Source organism: Vulpes vulpes, chromosome 6, assembly GCF_048418805.1.
Source record: "Vulpes vulpes isolate BD-2025 chromosome 6, VulVul3, whole genome shotgun sequence".
In the NCBI taxonomy this organism is placed as follows: Eukaryota; Metazoa; Chordata; class Mammalia; order Carnivora; family Canidae; genus Vulpes; species Vulpes vulpes.
Genome location: NC_132785.1, coordinates 83493588 through 83508576, shown reverse-complemented (window position 1 = coordinate 83508576; position 14989 = coordinate 83493588). Strand labels below are relative to the sequence as shown.

General features: G+C 37.3%; 1 protein-coding gene across 3 annotated transcripts; it reads right to left on the bottom strand.

Annotated features, from left to right (window-relative positions):
• Positions 1–4542: 4542 nt before the first annotated feature.
• DORIP1 (dopamine receptor interacting protein 1) lies at positions 4543–14687 on the bottom strand. 3 transcript variants are annotated; one of them, XM_026000778.2, is made up of 5 exons: positions 14336–14687; positions 11070–11594; positions 8897–8986; positions 7412–7546; positions 4543–6457 (listed from the first exon to the last, which is right to left on the bottom strand). In XM_026000778.2, exons 2-5 carry the CDS (start codon positions 11591–11593, stop codon positions 6274–6276), a joined length of 933 nt encoding a protein of 310 aa, XP_025856563.1. In that variant the 5' UTR covers position 11594; positions 14336–14687; the 3' UTR covers positions 4543–6273. The 3 variants fall into 3 exon arrangements, with proteins under 3 accessions (XP_025856563.1, XP_025856564.1, XP_025856562.1); XM_026000779.2 differs by lacking the exon at positions 14336–14687 and adding an exon at positions 13816–14052; XM_026000777.2 differs by lacking the exon at positions 14336–14687 and having other exon boundaries at positions 11070–13637.
• Between the last annotated feature and the right edge of the window lie 302 nt (positions 14688–14989).

Genomic DNA, 14989 nt, shown 5'->3' with positions numbered 1-14989 from the left:
TGTAGTTTTCCTTTTTTGCATTACAAACTAATTAATATTGTTTTACTCTTTTAATATTATAATTTGTTCTGTGAGCTTAATTGGCACAGAAATACCAGCAATAGTTTTCAGCAACAAACTTGAAATATTCACAGAGGATTTAGTTCATTTTCTGCAGCAGCATTACTTACCCACTAGTTTCATTTCTTAATAAAATATTGAAACAGGAATCAATAATAATGGTGGATAACACTTTCATGGTGCTTACTATCTGCCAGGCACTAAGTTTTATACATAATCATTAAATCCTCACCACAACCTTATGAGATATATTCTATTATCATCTGCATCTTACAGTTAGGAAACAGAACCAGTGGGGTCAAGTAATAGGTTCAAAGCCACATAACCAGAGTCCCAGTTTGAACCCAGGCAATTGGCTTCAGGGTCAAGGCATTTTTTTAAAAAAAAGATTTTATTTATTTATTCATGAGAGATACAAAAAGAGAGAGACAGAGACCTAGGCAGAGGGAGAAGCAGGCTCCCTGCGGCCTTGATCCCAGGAGCCCAGGATGAGGACCTGAGCCAAAAGTTGATGCTCAACCACTGAGCCACCCAGCCAGGCACCTCAGGGTCAAGGCATTTGGCAGCCATATTCTTGCCTTTTCTTGACAGAATGAAAAATTAATAGTTGATAACTGATAATAATAGAGATAATCCAGTGGTAATTGGTGATCACATGTGATTCACCTGAAACTTTGCAATTCCATGATTTTTTTCTTGGGTGAAAAATGTCAATTCTGAATCAGGTCTTCTGGCATTTCTGTAAGTTCTTAGGGGACAGAAATTTCTAATTCTTTTCAAAAGGAGAGGTCAAGAAAGTTGGAGAGGAGTCTAGAAACTATGAGGGTTGAGGAAATAGGTGAAGAAACCTAGGAGTCAATTTACAAATATTATTTTAGTTGGGGTGTTGCTGGCAGAAAGCATAACCAACCTCGTCAAAGATGTCTCCATTGTATGTTATCCCCAAGCTATAGTGTGTACCGTAACATAAAACAGAAGGAAAACTGGAGTTGTTTCACCCAGATTATAAAGTAGGTTAATATCTTAAAGCCAAAAAGTTCAGACGTGGTTCTTTCTCTCGGTTTTTTTGTTCGTTCCCTGCCCATTCCATACTGTCGAGCTTCCGCCATCTGGTGTTCATATAGAAAACTGCAAGAATTGAGAATTTCCCATTCCTGTCCCTCCAGTTAACTCATTCACCAAGTATTGAAAGAGAACCCGGCCCAACGGTCCTCTCACTTTTCTCTCAAGTCTCTTCCCTTCTATTAGAAATATTAAATATTTGACATTATTAATCCTTGTGGAATACTTTAGGTACAATAAATTCCTTTTTAAATTTGATGTTGTTTGAAACTTTTATCTTTATTTTAGGATTTATAGCTTTCTAATGGGAATTAAAGTTGGTTGGGGGTAGAGAGAGAGGAAATAGGAACTTACAATCAACCTGAAAGCACAAATCAGACAATCTGTAGTTTCTTTCCTCACAAATCTCTTCTGGGGATGCTGGACAGGCAATTGTGAAAGGCTCATTTCAAAGGCCTCAGAGTAGTTATGTGTGGAGCTGTTCTTCCTCTGTACTCTCAAAGCCTGAGGTGCTAACTCTGTTGTAGTCCTTCCTTCTGTACAGTCATCACTGATGGACTCATCTTTCCCCTTTTCTAGGCATGTGGTCATCTCCAGGGCATAAATATGTACTTCAACTAGCAAATACTAGTATGTACTAAATAAATGCTACAGAGAATGTCTGCTTTTAACTTTTTCTAGCTTGTAGAGCCTAAATCAAGCTTACCCTCTCAGGCAAAGATTTCTTTAGCCAGCCAGTTATTTCCTTCCAAGGCTTAACCTAGTCTCTCCTTGATGTGAGCATAATTCAACTTTTCTGTGTTTCCTGTTGCTTGCTTTCCTCTTCTTTTTTTCTGACCTAAAATTCACATATGTTGGATGGGCAGAGCTATTTATCATGCCCGCTTTTCACAAAGTCTCTGTGTAAGCTTTTTTCATACTCTACCCTTAAAGCAAGCCACTTGTGCTCAGTCTATTTTATTTATTTATTTTTTTTTAAATTTTTTTTTTGCTCAGTCTATTTTAATCTTTGTTATACTGTTAGGTTAGCAGAGAAACAGAAAATCTATTTGGCTGTATTTGCTTTGGTACAAATTATGTCATCAGGTCCTTGCTCCCCAATGCTGGTACCTGGGATACTAGTTTTGAGGTAGAGGGATGTGAAGGAATGATATCCTTCATAAAACAAGTTCTTGAAGGTTTGAGAAGATGAAAGCTTCTAAAGGCAAGTGTCCAGCTATAAAGAACTATCTAAACAGGTGGCCACAGCAGTTTTCTTCAGTCTTACTTTCCTCTCGAAGTTTCTCCATGTTGATAGCTTGCTATCACCTCTATGCTGGCCCCCTAGAGCATACACTTCTTCAAAGCCCTAACTCCTTGGCTCTTGGTTCTCGTCAGTACTATGAAGTCATGCTGGACTTTTCAAAAAGGCTTTACTAATATGAACTAATGATTATCATTGGGTGAAGAAATCATGGTTGATCATTTTTTAATTTATACTTTTTTCGATTTACTGATTTTGTTGATTTGCATATTATTATTTTAAATATTTTATTTTTATTCATTAAAGACACACAGAGAGAGGCAGAGACATAGGCAGAGGGAGAAGCAGGCTCCCTTCAGGGAGCCTGATGTAGGACTTCATCTCAGGACCTTGGGATCATGACCTGAGCCAAAGGCAGATGCTCAACCACTGAGCCACCCAGGCATCCCTATATATTATTTTTATAATCATATTAAAAATGGGACTTTACAAAATTCAAAGGGAAAACAAGCAGTAATGAAACTATAAATAAACATATAAACAGATGTCTAATTCTACGATGGCTAACTTGTTTACACAGCTCATTTGCTCTCCAAGCTGCTGTTCCATTCCACACATCATTTTTGAGTGTCCTGCCGGGCAGCTCACTTTGCCATTTTTTTTTTTTTTTTTTAAAGATTTTATTTATTTATTCATGAGAGACAGAGAAAGAGAGAGGCAGAGACACAAGAAGCAGGCTCCATGCAAGGAGCCTGATGAAGGACTCGATCCTGGAAATCCAGGACCAGGCCCCTGAGCCAAAGGCAGATGCTCAACCACTGAGCAACCCAGGCGTCACAACTTTGCCATCTTCAAATGATATTCCCCTTGGTACCTTCCAGAAGACCTCACTGAAAAAAACAATAGATGAAAACTATGGAACTGATTGCTTACTGAGTGTATGTAAATAATATACATTATCAGACAGAAATCAGCATATAAAGAAATCATCTAGCCCCAGAGGCCTCCCCACTAACTTCCTCTTCAACCTAAGACAAAATCAAAGGTTATGTTCTCTCTGGGATCAAATTAAATTCGAGGCTCAAGGCTGTCCCCATGACCAGATAGTGAACCTTGGGCCAGCTGCATGGGTAGGAACCTGTTAGGCATCAAGCCATTGAGATAAACTTCAAAAGCTGATTGTAGCTTTTAAAGCAGAATTTGGTGATTTTAAATGTTAGAACACTGATAAAGATGAGAATATAAGTGTTTGATTTGGCTGTAGTTCAGCAGCAATAATTGCAGTCATTTTTGCTTGAATTGCTTACCTTTTATGCCTATAGCACATTACAGTTATTTTCAAATAATTAAATATCATTAAATCATTTAAAGACTAAACTGTTGATGTGCTCAACATGCACAGCTTTTTGTTTATGGGTCATAGGAGTTATTTGCTTATATAGCTTACTTGTTTGCTCATACTCCAGGAATGAAATAGAACATTAGAGTCATCCTAGTAAGCATGTCCAAGGTAGTTATCTTTAGTTTTTCTTCCTCTTTGTTTGGATCAGATCCAGTGACAATGCCTCAGATATTAAATCAACTCTAATAATAACGAAAAGCAACTTTGAAGGATAAATGTAAGATTATTTGCTAAACAAGGAGCAGAGGTTTCTTTTCTTCAAAGAGGTTGGACATTCCTCCCTAAATTTGCTTTATTTGTTCTTTATCTCCCTCTGATTGAGGCCAGGGTTTTCAAATCATTTTTTTTCTTCCATGAGGTATAATTACAGTGTTTGGCATTTTTATTAAGAATATATTACGATTATTTCCTATCTTTCACTGCTCCCCTAACCCCATCCCCCACACTCTAGCAGTCCAAATTTTTCTAAGGGTGTTTAAGGTTTTAATTTTCCATACCCTCACTTCACATTCTGCAGATAATTTAATTACTTTTCACCTATTTTCTACCCACTATTTGGTCAGCAGGGGAAATTGCTTCTTTCTACAAACCAACCACTACAATAACAATAAATTACCTATTATCCTTAAAATCCAACCCTCTTGGAATCAGGGTCCAGAAGGCATACTTAAAATCTACTACACATTAAGTTCATTACTGATAGAAGCAACTGCCCAAATAAATACTTTAAAAGATCTAAAAAGTTCATTAGTAACACAGAATCTGGGAGACTTACTTGTATATAAAAGAGGTAGAAAAATATATTTTTTATTTACATGTTCAAGGTAGTCAAGATTTTAACAAACATCTTAATCCTCACAACAACCCTGTGAGGTAGGTAAGTCATTATTTTTGTGATAAACTAGTATTATTTCAAATAAAGTGCAATTCTTAAAAGAACAATCTGCATTAAGAATTAACAAACCACTTATGTATATGCTAATATTTGTTTTTGTATATTTTGATTCATGCAATAAGGTGTCCCCAGAAAAACTCAATATAAATCAAATTCTATGTAAATACACGTGGGGGATTATTTAAATAAACTCTGGGGTAGATTTTTTGTAAAATAAATCACTATTTTTTATCCTATGTAAGACATAATTTTCAAAGTATTTGCTCAAAGTGAGACATTCTCAGCATTATACTCAAATTTATTCATTCTTTCCTAAGTTCTTTCAATATGGCACAAAGCCAACGTAAGACTTAATTTACTGAATTAAATCTTACCAATTTGGTATACGGCAGTGAACTGTGTTGTCATGTAGTAATCTCCAAGTATACTGCATGCAATCTCAACCCAAAACCTAAGATGGACTGTAAACTGAAATTAAACACTGAAGTGGATATTGATAATTGCAAAAAGTATTTTCCCTTGAGATTACTTTTTCCCTTAAAATTGCAAAAGGAAGAAAGATCTTAGGGTTTTGAAAATAAACATAATTTCTGATTACTATAAAATTCTAGTGATTTATATTGCAAATCAAACCCTCATGCTATCAGTTTACTACTTACAAGGAAGCCAGTAGTTACTCTAAAAATTTAAGTATTCTTTTTCTCTGTGCCAATATGACTTACAAGGAGAAAAATATTCCAGGCACCATTTTCTCTTAAATATATATTTAAAGTACATTTCTATTGTTAATTCAGCATTAGTAAGCATCAGTCAGTTGCCTGATATTTATAGTTGTCTTATCTTCAGAATAGATTTTTATTATATTTCCATTATATTTGTTTAATTATATAATTTATTTGTAACAATAATTATAATTAAGCTTGCAAAGTTTAGTTAACACTTAAAATCTGCTGACAGGTTTATAATACTTTAGAGCAAGTGGTTAAAATAATTTGCCATTATAAAGAAATAATTCAAGTCCAGAAAAACATTCTCACCAAAGTATTTTTAAAAACAGCTGCAGGGAAATTAGGCAAATCAACAGGTAAAAAAGACTAAGCCATCTCTAAGTTCTACATTCAAATCCATACTAGATCCAACAGTGCACTTTGGATTTTAGTGAGGTAGGGCAAAAAATATAGTCAGATACATTTTGAACTGTTAAATTTATATAAACTGAAATACTGACTTGTACCCAGGTTTTATTTGAACAACCAAAAAGAAAAACTGAGAATTCAAATGGTGAAGTATTTTCTTGGTTTTAAAGACAGAACTGTAAAAATCTTTTGAGTACATATAAATAAAAAATACAAAGGCTACAAGATATATTTTATTTCAACATAAAGTAGGCCTGTATAAAAAACCCAGGACATAGAAAAAAGAAATACAAACATTTTTGCATAGATTTTCTATATATAATATTTACCTGGGGCTAAACACCGGAAAATATACCTCTGAAACTAGTATAGTTTAACTATTTCCTTGGATACCAAGTATATACAAAATAAAAGCCCTTCATCTGGGGGAGGATGGGCAGGCGGGAAAACAATTTAATTTAGCATCAGTCTATATTTATTTCTCTGTTGCTCGAATATAAACCAATGATGACAAGAGGAGAAACTCTGGGGGTTTATTTAACAAAATTAAATTCACATTTCTGAGGCCATCATAGTGCATCCAATGTCCATCAATCTGGAAAGCTGCAGAATAATGATGTTCCTCTTTGTTAAATAATGTGGCACCTTCCAACAAGTACCTGCAAATTAAATGACAAAGTGTAGCAAAAAAGACAAAATTCTTGAACATTAAGTTAAGTAGGTTTCATGCCCAGTGTGGATCCCAACACGGGGCTTGAACTAACAACCCTGAGAACAAGACCCGAGCTGAGATCCAGAGTTGGATGCTTAACCAACTGAGCCACGCAGGTACCCCTTAAATTCTTAATTAAGGAATAAAAATATTGATAGTTCGCATTCTAGTCCCTAAAAAATATATCCGTCTATAAAAAATCATGTACTATAATTAATTGGTAATTTGGGGTAAAATATTTAAGAATTTAAAAATTGATATAATTTAAGGATTTTGAAAAACATTTTAACAGATTAACTCTTAATCTGTATCATTCTATTAAATAAGAGAAAGTACACACACAAAACCTAATTTTAAAGGCAAAAAGTTAAAAGACCCTGTATATCCTAGCTTGTATGCAGACATTATTTATGATGCTGAAAGTAACATTTTTTGTTTAAACGATAACCTCGTACTATACACTACTTTGACCTGAAATACAAGTAATAGCCAGTTGTTACTCTTTATGACATATCAGGTACTATTCTAAACACTTTACATGCATTGCCTCATTAAATCCTCCAATAATGTACCAGATAGGTGCTGTCATCTCTGTTTTACAAGATAAGAAACTGATCTGTAAAGCTGGTTAAGTTCTGCCCCAAGGTTATGTAGCTTATAAAACGTGGGGCTGGGATTTAAACTCAATTCTGTTTCATAGTCCAACCACTATGCACACTGCCAGTGACTAACCTCCTGTAGTGGATTCTAATCTTATTCAGAAGACACAGAATTACAGATAGCTATGATTTTTTTCAACAGTATGCCTTTAAGGGCTAGCCATAGTCATGATAGAATAGCAGAGAAATAGAATCAATTTACTTTTTATTAATTTTATAAAACACACAAAAAAGCCACCTACTTGTGATCAGATAAATCCAAGTAATATGGTACGTATGCCAGATCTTCAGATTTCCAATGTTGCATATTTAAGACAACAAAAGGGGGTGCCCCATGGCAGAAAACTCGCTGGGAAAATTCTCTTAAGCCACCACACCTAAAATTGAAATAGGCATGAACTTTATTATACTTTAAACTCAACTGCCTTTTATCAGTTCTGGGTTGTCTTTATTACTTAATTTCATAATAAGTATAATTAACTATTTTAGGTGTAGGTAGTATTTTATATACCTATACCCAGAAGTATATAAGCTGTGAGATTCTATATATATAAGAAATAATATGTGCAGGGACGCCTGGGTGGCTCAGTGGTTGAGCACCTCCCTTCGCCCAGGGCGTGATCCTGGAGTCCCAGGATCCAGTCCCACATTGGGTTCCCTGCATGGGGCCTGTGCCTCTGCCTCTCTCTGTATCTTTCATGAATAAATAAATAAAATCTTTAAAAAAAAAAAAAAGAATACTTGTAAAACTCCAGGAAAAGCTCTAGCTATTTTTTTCTAAGCTTATATAAACATGTAGTGTTTTGAAATGATATAAAAGCTTTCATGTGTAGATACATTTTTTTTCTCAGCTGGTTTCAAAGGAAAATACTGGCAGAGAGATAAATACTAGGACTCTTCCAGTCCTCTTTATATTGCATAAAATTCCCTAATTGCATCTTTTTGCCATTAGGATGAAACAAATTCTGTTTTCTTAGTAGTATCACATATTAAGCATATGGATCAGAATACCACAAATCAGAATATCACAAATACAGTAAAATCTCGATTAACCGGAATACTCAAGGCACAGTATTTTGATTCACAAATTTTACTGACTAAAAAATTAATCAGAAAACCATTTTGTTTCAGTATTTCCTGTTAAAATACATTAGTTCACTTTCTGGACGTAAGTATAATTAATTGAATGTATTTTATTCTTCCCTTCTTTTGTGATTAAATTAGCTGTAAGATCATCCTTCTAAATCTTAATTCGCATTGTACAATACTGTAGATATAGAAATTGTTAAGAGACTGGGATGAATATGTTCTGCCCCTTTTGAATTTTTTTTAACTACGTTAAATGTTTTGGTTTCCATTTACCTCTTTCTCCTAAATGAGGAATGCAGAAAAAAATCCAGTTAATTGAGGGTCCGATTAGCTGGGTTCCGGTTAACCAAGGTTTTATTGTACCTACTCAGCAGTGGGGGAAAAAAAGAAAAGGCATTTGCTTTGTATTCATCAATTAAATGTAGTATGATATTCTATATAGTGAAGATTGATAATGACAACACAGCATAAAATGGCATAGTAAGCTACAGTAGGTGTTAAGATTCCAAAAACATTAGGCTTCCTAAATACTTGTGAGTTGCTATTTCATAAAGTATCAACATCAAAGAGCATATCTGTTCAGGTTTCTTTATAAAAAACAGAAATACTTTCACCTTAAATGTGTATTATATACTCACCCACTCTCTTCACACAGTTCAATCCTGGAACAGAATAACTCATCCACAGCCAGTCGTATCAAGTTTCCATGAGGAATTTCTTGGGGAGGACTACAACATTACAAAATCTATGTAAGAATTGCTTTGGAATTTTACATGTTGAATACATTATTAGGATAACAAAATTTTACAGGTCAATTCATTAACAGCAAACAAAGTATAACCTCTATTTTTCATCTTTGTATTTGTTATAATTATAGAAATCAGTTGAACTTAATCAACATCAATGCAGGAAGCTTTCCAAGAAACATTATACCTTTCTGTAAAGTGATCCTGAAATATGCAGTTGTTACTTTAAAAAATTTTTGAGAGATTTCAGTAGAGGAGATTGTGGTTTTGGGAGAAGGAGGACCCAGAATTATGAGAGCTGCCAATTAATTACATGACTAAATGCAAGCTATAGCCATTGTTGGCTTCTGTTACCGGATTTGTTAAAAAATTTCTTCCTACATATTTCAGAGATTGTTTTATTTTTTTTAATTTATTTTTTTAAATTTTTATTTATTTATGATAGTCACACAGAGAGAGAGAGAGAGAGAGAGTGGCAGGGACATAGGCAGAGGGGGAAGCAGGCTCCATACACCGGGAGCCTGATGTGGGATTCGATCCCGGGCCTCCAGGATCACGCCCTGGGCCAAAGGCAGGCGCTAAACCGCTGCGCCACACAGGGATCCCTCAGAGATTGTTTTAAATATAGGATTAAAATATAGGCAAAAGCCTTAAAAAGTTATATGGAATATATATGGAATATGATGAAAAATATTTCATTGAGATGCTTAAAATATCAGCATTAATATAGTATTATACATATTTAATTATAGCTCTAAAACATACATAAATTGAAACTCATTTTTTAAAAAACAAATTTCTTTTTTTTCTTTTTAAATTTTTATTTATTTATTTATGATAGTCACAGAGAGAGAGAGAGAGAGGCAGAGACACAGGCAGAGGGAGAAGCAGGCTCCATGCACCGGGAGCCCGATGTGGGATTCGATCCTGGGTCTCCAAGATCGTGCCCCGGGCCAAAGGCAGGCGCCAAACCGCTGCGCCACCCAGGGATCCCCAAAAAACAAATTTCTAAAATGCTTTTTAGTCCATTATAATTTAGAGTAACAAAACTTTTTTCCCTGACAGAGATTTTAAAATCAACCTCATCATATCAGCGGTATAGGAAAATGGACAAAGTGTATTTCAGAAACAAGAGAGGCATTAATTGGCAGACTCTAAAAAGAAGAAAATACCTTCAGCTTTCCATGAGTAGCATGATGTTACAATATTAAACTAAATATGCTAAGAAGAAATGCGAATAAGTTAGGGTATCTGATGTATATCTTCAAAAGGGAACATCTATTAAGCTGCTTTTCTGGACCACAGGGCCAAATATACTTTCTGACAACAACATGTTTGGGTTTGTTTTTCTGTCCTGTTTTTCCACTGGCAGTTATCCTTTTCCCACCTCATGTCCTTTGGGGGCTTTAATATTTCCCAACACTCCATTAGAGCTTGCCAGTTTGGCCTTCCTCCCTATCATTTACCAGTCTAGAGGTCTGCCTTTTCTCTCAAAGCCAAAATTCTCGGCAGGCTATCAGCACCTCTCCTAGTCAATGAAAGAGCTCCTCACATCCTATCTTCTCCAGGTATGAAGATTCCAAGTTTGGGATTTCTGTCTATAATTATGCCCTGGACATGAAAAGAAGGAATATTTTCAATCTTTTTGTTCATGTAGAAATACCCTATTCAACAGAAATCCATTCCAGAGATGACACACTCCAGTAGAGTATTAAATGTTCTTTAAGAGGTTATGTTTGTGACACAAAAAATTATCTACAGTCATATTAGCAAATTCAATGCATGAGTAAAACATTTTGCATACTAATTCATTACTACCCAAGTTAAATAATAGTTACCAGTTGGTTTTCTAAAGTCAATTCTAAGATATTTGGATTTAATAAATGGTAACACTTTTGTCATGGGACTTAACTACAGTCCTGCCTTTGTGTGGTTGCTATGTGTAAGTAAATGCACAGGATCTGTACTTTAGGAAACACTTTGACTATATTTATTTATTTATAGCAACATTCATTTAAAATATATATTATTTTTGTTAAAAGTGACAGACTTTGAAGAAACTTACTTTATATTAATTGTGCGTTGCTGATCTTCCTGCACTCGAGTTGGGCATCGCCAGTTGGAACAGTAACTCTCTTGTATGGTAGACATGAGATTTTCGAGATTTTTTGTAAAATTATCATGCTCATTCCCAAATAAATCAATTATTAATGAAGCTTTATGAACTTCAGATTTGTATTGCTGTTTTTCCATCTTGTCCCAAATCCAAAGTAGCTTCACAGTTGTGAAACTGTAGGTGTCCATTAAATAAAGGAAACAGTCTACAAACTCCCGACCTAAATGAAGAGAGAGTTCCCTGGGGAAGTTTTCATTTTCATTAAGAATGACATATAATAACATCAAGAATCCATCTATGGTGCAGGTATTTTTCAGTCTTATTTCAACATAGAGTGGCGTACAGGATACTGCTTTGCGGCCAGCTTTGATAGTAAAAACACCTCCCCAAGGAAGAACAGGCCTCCAAAATGAGCGATCTTGGTTATAGTTATTTTTAATTGATGCTTTGATCTCTTCAAACAGTGTCTTCATCCTGCATTTTAAAAGTTTAAAATAGAACATGTAAATTTGTGATTTCATATGTTAAATGCATGAGATATGTTTAAATGGAAACAAAGCTATATAAAGATTCAAATTAGGGGTGCCTGGCAGGTTCAGTTGGTAGAGCTTGTGATTCCTGATCTCCCGGCTGGAAGTCTGAGCTTCATGTTGGGTATAGAGATTACTTAAATATAAAATCGTTTAAAAAAAAAATCAAATTAAATTTGGTTAGAAGGTCTACCAATATAACAAAAAAATTTAAAGTGATTCAAGCTGAGCCATTTTTTTTGCAATATGATGGCCTCTGAAAAGACCACTTAAGAAGCGCAATCTTCTTTGAGGTGCAGGATGAGCATTTGATAGACTTTTATACTAATTATATTTTATATAATTTTATCTGTGACATAGGAAGACCCTGAAATAAAAAATCCTAAATAAAAACAGAGCTATTTGAAGATGCAATCTAAATTTGGTCGGGCGCATTCCTCATGTAAACCTCCTTAGCTCTTCAAAATACAAGCTGTGCTTCATTTCCTTTTTAATATACATGATTCCACTTATGAAAATGCTATAATGGAATTCTTAGCTGGGCTACAGAATAATGGCCAATTATCTCTGAAAGACCACATATGAAAAGTAATCCAGAGTACTTAACTGAATAGTGCACAGTTGATAGAAAAATTATTTCTATGCACTTTGGGATTTTTCATTTACAGTTTAGGACTATTCTGGATATTCTATTTTAACCTGCTGTGAAGATCTGACTTGGTAAGTAATCTGATTCCCCTCTTTTTATGTTTTGGGAATGAATGGGGGTGTCCTCCTTTTTTAAACTATTTATCCTTCTCCTAACCTTGAAGTTAGCTAAGCAATTTGTTTTCAGTCACTGAGAGTATTCTAGTAACATGTTCAGGTCATGTGTATTATACAAAGCAAAATTGTAAAAAGTTAAAGAATGAGGTCTTAATGAAACTGAATTGAAAAAGAAAAAAAAAAAAAAAGAAACTGAATTGAAAATACGGCTTTCCTTGAGATAATAACTGCCTAAACTAAAAACATTATAGGGTTCCTCAATGTTGCTTCTATGGAAAAGTATATTTTCATGAAAATAATATTCATGAGAAGTATATTTTCATGAAAAAGAAAAGCAGGCACAACATAAATCCAATATTTAGAAGTGCAGACCTATGTGTTTTTGTGTAAGAAATGAAGTTCACAGAGTACAGACTTGCAGAATCACTATGTTGTGCCCCTGAAACTAATGTAACATTGTGTTAACTACCGTTAAAAAAAACCCAAAAACTGTTTTTACACTTTAAAGAAATTAAATTTAAACCGATTTTACAATACTAGTCGACTAATAGTTCAGTTCTACAATATATACAACGCGGGCGCACGCACACACAGTATTTTCAGCTTGAGGCAAGATACTGTGGGCTCTAAAATATTCAACACTATATTTAGTCTTCAGTGTAGCTGTTTATTCATAGTCAGTAACATGCTGGCTCTAGCCAACCATTTAGGAATAAGAGGGCGTGGCAAATCTGGAGCCTTAGGCAAACACCAACTGTTTCTTAACGTTTTTGGAGATTTTTCAAAAACCCCATGGCATTCAAATGCTTTAAAAATGAAAACAACTTTCTTCATGGTTTCATTTATTTCTGTGTAATTTTAAAAAACTTTGTAGCAAGGTCACAAGCCTGAGCTCAGATTCCCAAATGTTGCACTGGGAAGGAATCGTGTAAACCTCTGCACTTTTTTTCTTCAAACTATCTTTTAGACATGACCGAATAAAGAATAACTACAGCAACGGATATACTTAAGAAGGGTAAACTACAATTTTATGTATACTTATATATATATCTGTAAAACAAAACTAACTTCTTTAGCCTTTTTTGCGGGGGAGGGGGGAAGGGAAAGACAGGGGTAGAGAGGACTGGAAGAACTAGAGGACACTTAATCGTTTCAGCATTAAGATGGTGATTTGTTACAAAGAAAATTACAACAAAAATGAGTATATATAAAAAAAAAAAAAGGTGGGGAAATGGCTGCCAAGAGCTTCACTAAAAATTGTTTTGAGATTTCACCACACCGTCGAAAGAGACTTTCGTTAATCACTGCATCAGAAGCCCTGGAGGAGGTGTGCTGCTGGCATCATTGTCAGGATTCAACAGGCCCCTCCAGTTTAAGTAAGCCAGGAAGACTCCACCGACCTCTATTTCCTTGGCAAAACGACACCTTTCTTTTGCGGTCATTTTCAAGGGTGACAGTCTGTACTCCAAGCCGGTCGTGAGAACCTAGGCCGCTCGCCCTCGGCATAGCATGCTGCACTCCCTAAGAGCTCGGCGGTCCTAGGGGTCCTCTCTGGAATCAGCACCCCGAGATAACCTGGAAAACGGCCACGCGCTCCCCCGCGAAGCTGCACGGGGCTTCGCGGCCGGGACCTGCTGGCCGCGGCGGGCGCCCGCCTCCGGCCCCCGCGCTCCGGCCACGCCTACCCCGCCCCCGGCCCCGGCCCTCTGCGCTAGCCAAGGCCTGGCACCTGGGGCTGGCCCCGCAAGGCTGGCGGGTCCCCGAGCCCGGAGCAGGTGAAACGGCTGGGCGGCCTCGCCCGCGTCCAGGTGCTGGTCCCCTAAGCGCCTGGGACTGCGGGCGCTGGGCGGCAGAGCCGGGCCGCGGAAGGCGTCCCCACACCGGCCAGTCTCCGTCCACCAGGAAGCCGACTTCTCGTACCTCCCCGGGGACCGAAAACCGCCGGTGCCGCCGCACCCGTCGCCGCCGCCGCTTGCTCATGGAGAGCCCGTGCCGCCGCCGCCGCCGCCTCATCTACTAGCACCGTCCGCTGTCTGGGCCTCCGCGGCGTGAGTGCTGGGCTCTGGCACGGCCTCCATCGCACCCGCCGCGGCGGGAGCCACAGCAGCTCCAGCGCCCAGGCCCGATCCGACCCGACCCACGGAGCCAGGACCGCAGGACGCGTAGCTTCTTATTACGGAGGAAGATTCGGCCTGACCTCCTCCGGCCCCCTCCCCCCAGCCCCTAGCACCCAGCCGCCTGACGGCGCTGCTGCGCAGGCGCGAAGACGCCCCTGCCAAACGTGCGTGTGTCGGGGGTGTATACAGCATCCAGATTCGCCCAATGGGAGCCAAGATCAGGTGCGGGGGGGCGGGACCTTACGGAGAGGGGCGGTGTTCCAGTGTCAGAGGGTGGGTGGGTGGGGCAGCCGGAAGTGGGCCGGGCTTGCGTGGAGGCGGAGCTTTGTTGGCAAACCTGCTTGGCTGTTTTGAGGTTTGTATCCTTTTAGGACCTTGGTTTTAGTTTGCTTCTAGGTCTTGTCTTCTTATGGGCTTAACTCGGAAGGGAAAGCTTCGTTTTCCCAGCAAATTTTAA

Coding starts and splice junctions, on each gene's coding strand:
- DORIP1 (XM_026000777.2), bottom strand. CDS start 11,641: ATGAAATCACAAATTTACATGTTCTATTTTAAACTTTTAAAATGCAGG. Junction 8,987..11,069: donor CAACGCACAATTAATATAAA/GTAAGTTTCTTC, acceptor GTAATGTTGTAG/TCCTCCCCAAGAAATTCCTC. Junction 6,458..7,411: donor TTGGATTTATCTGATCACAA/GTAGGTGGCTTT, acceptor TTTAATTTGCAG/GTACTTGTTGGAAGGTGCCA.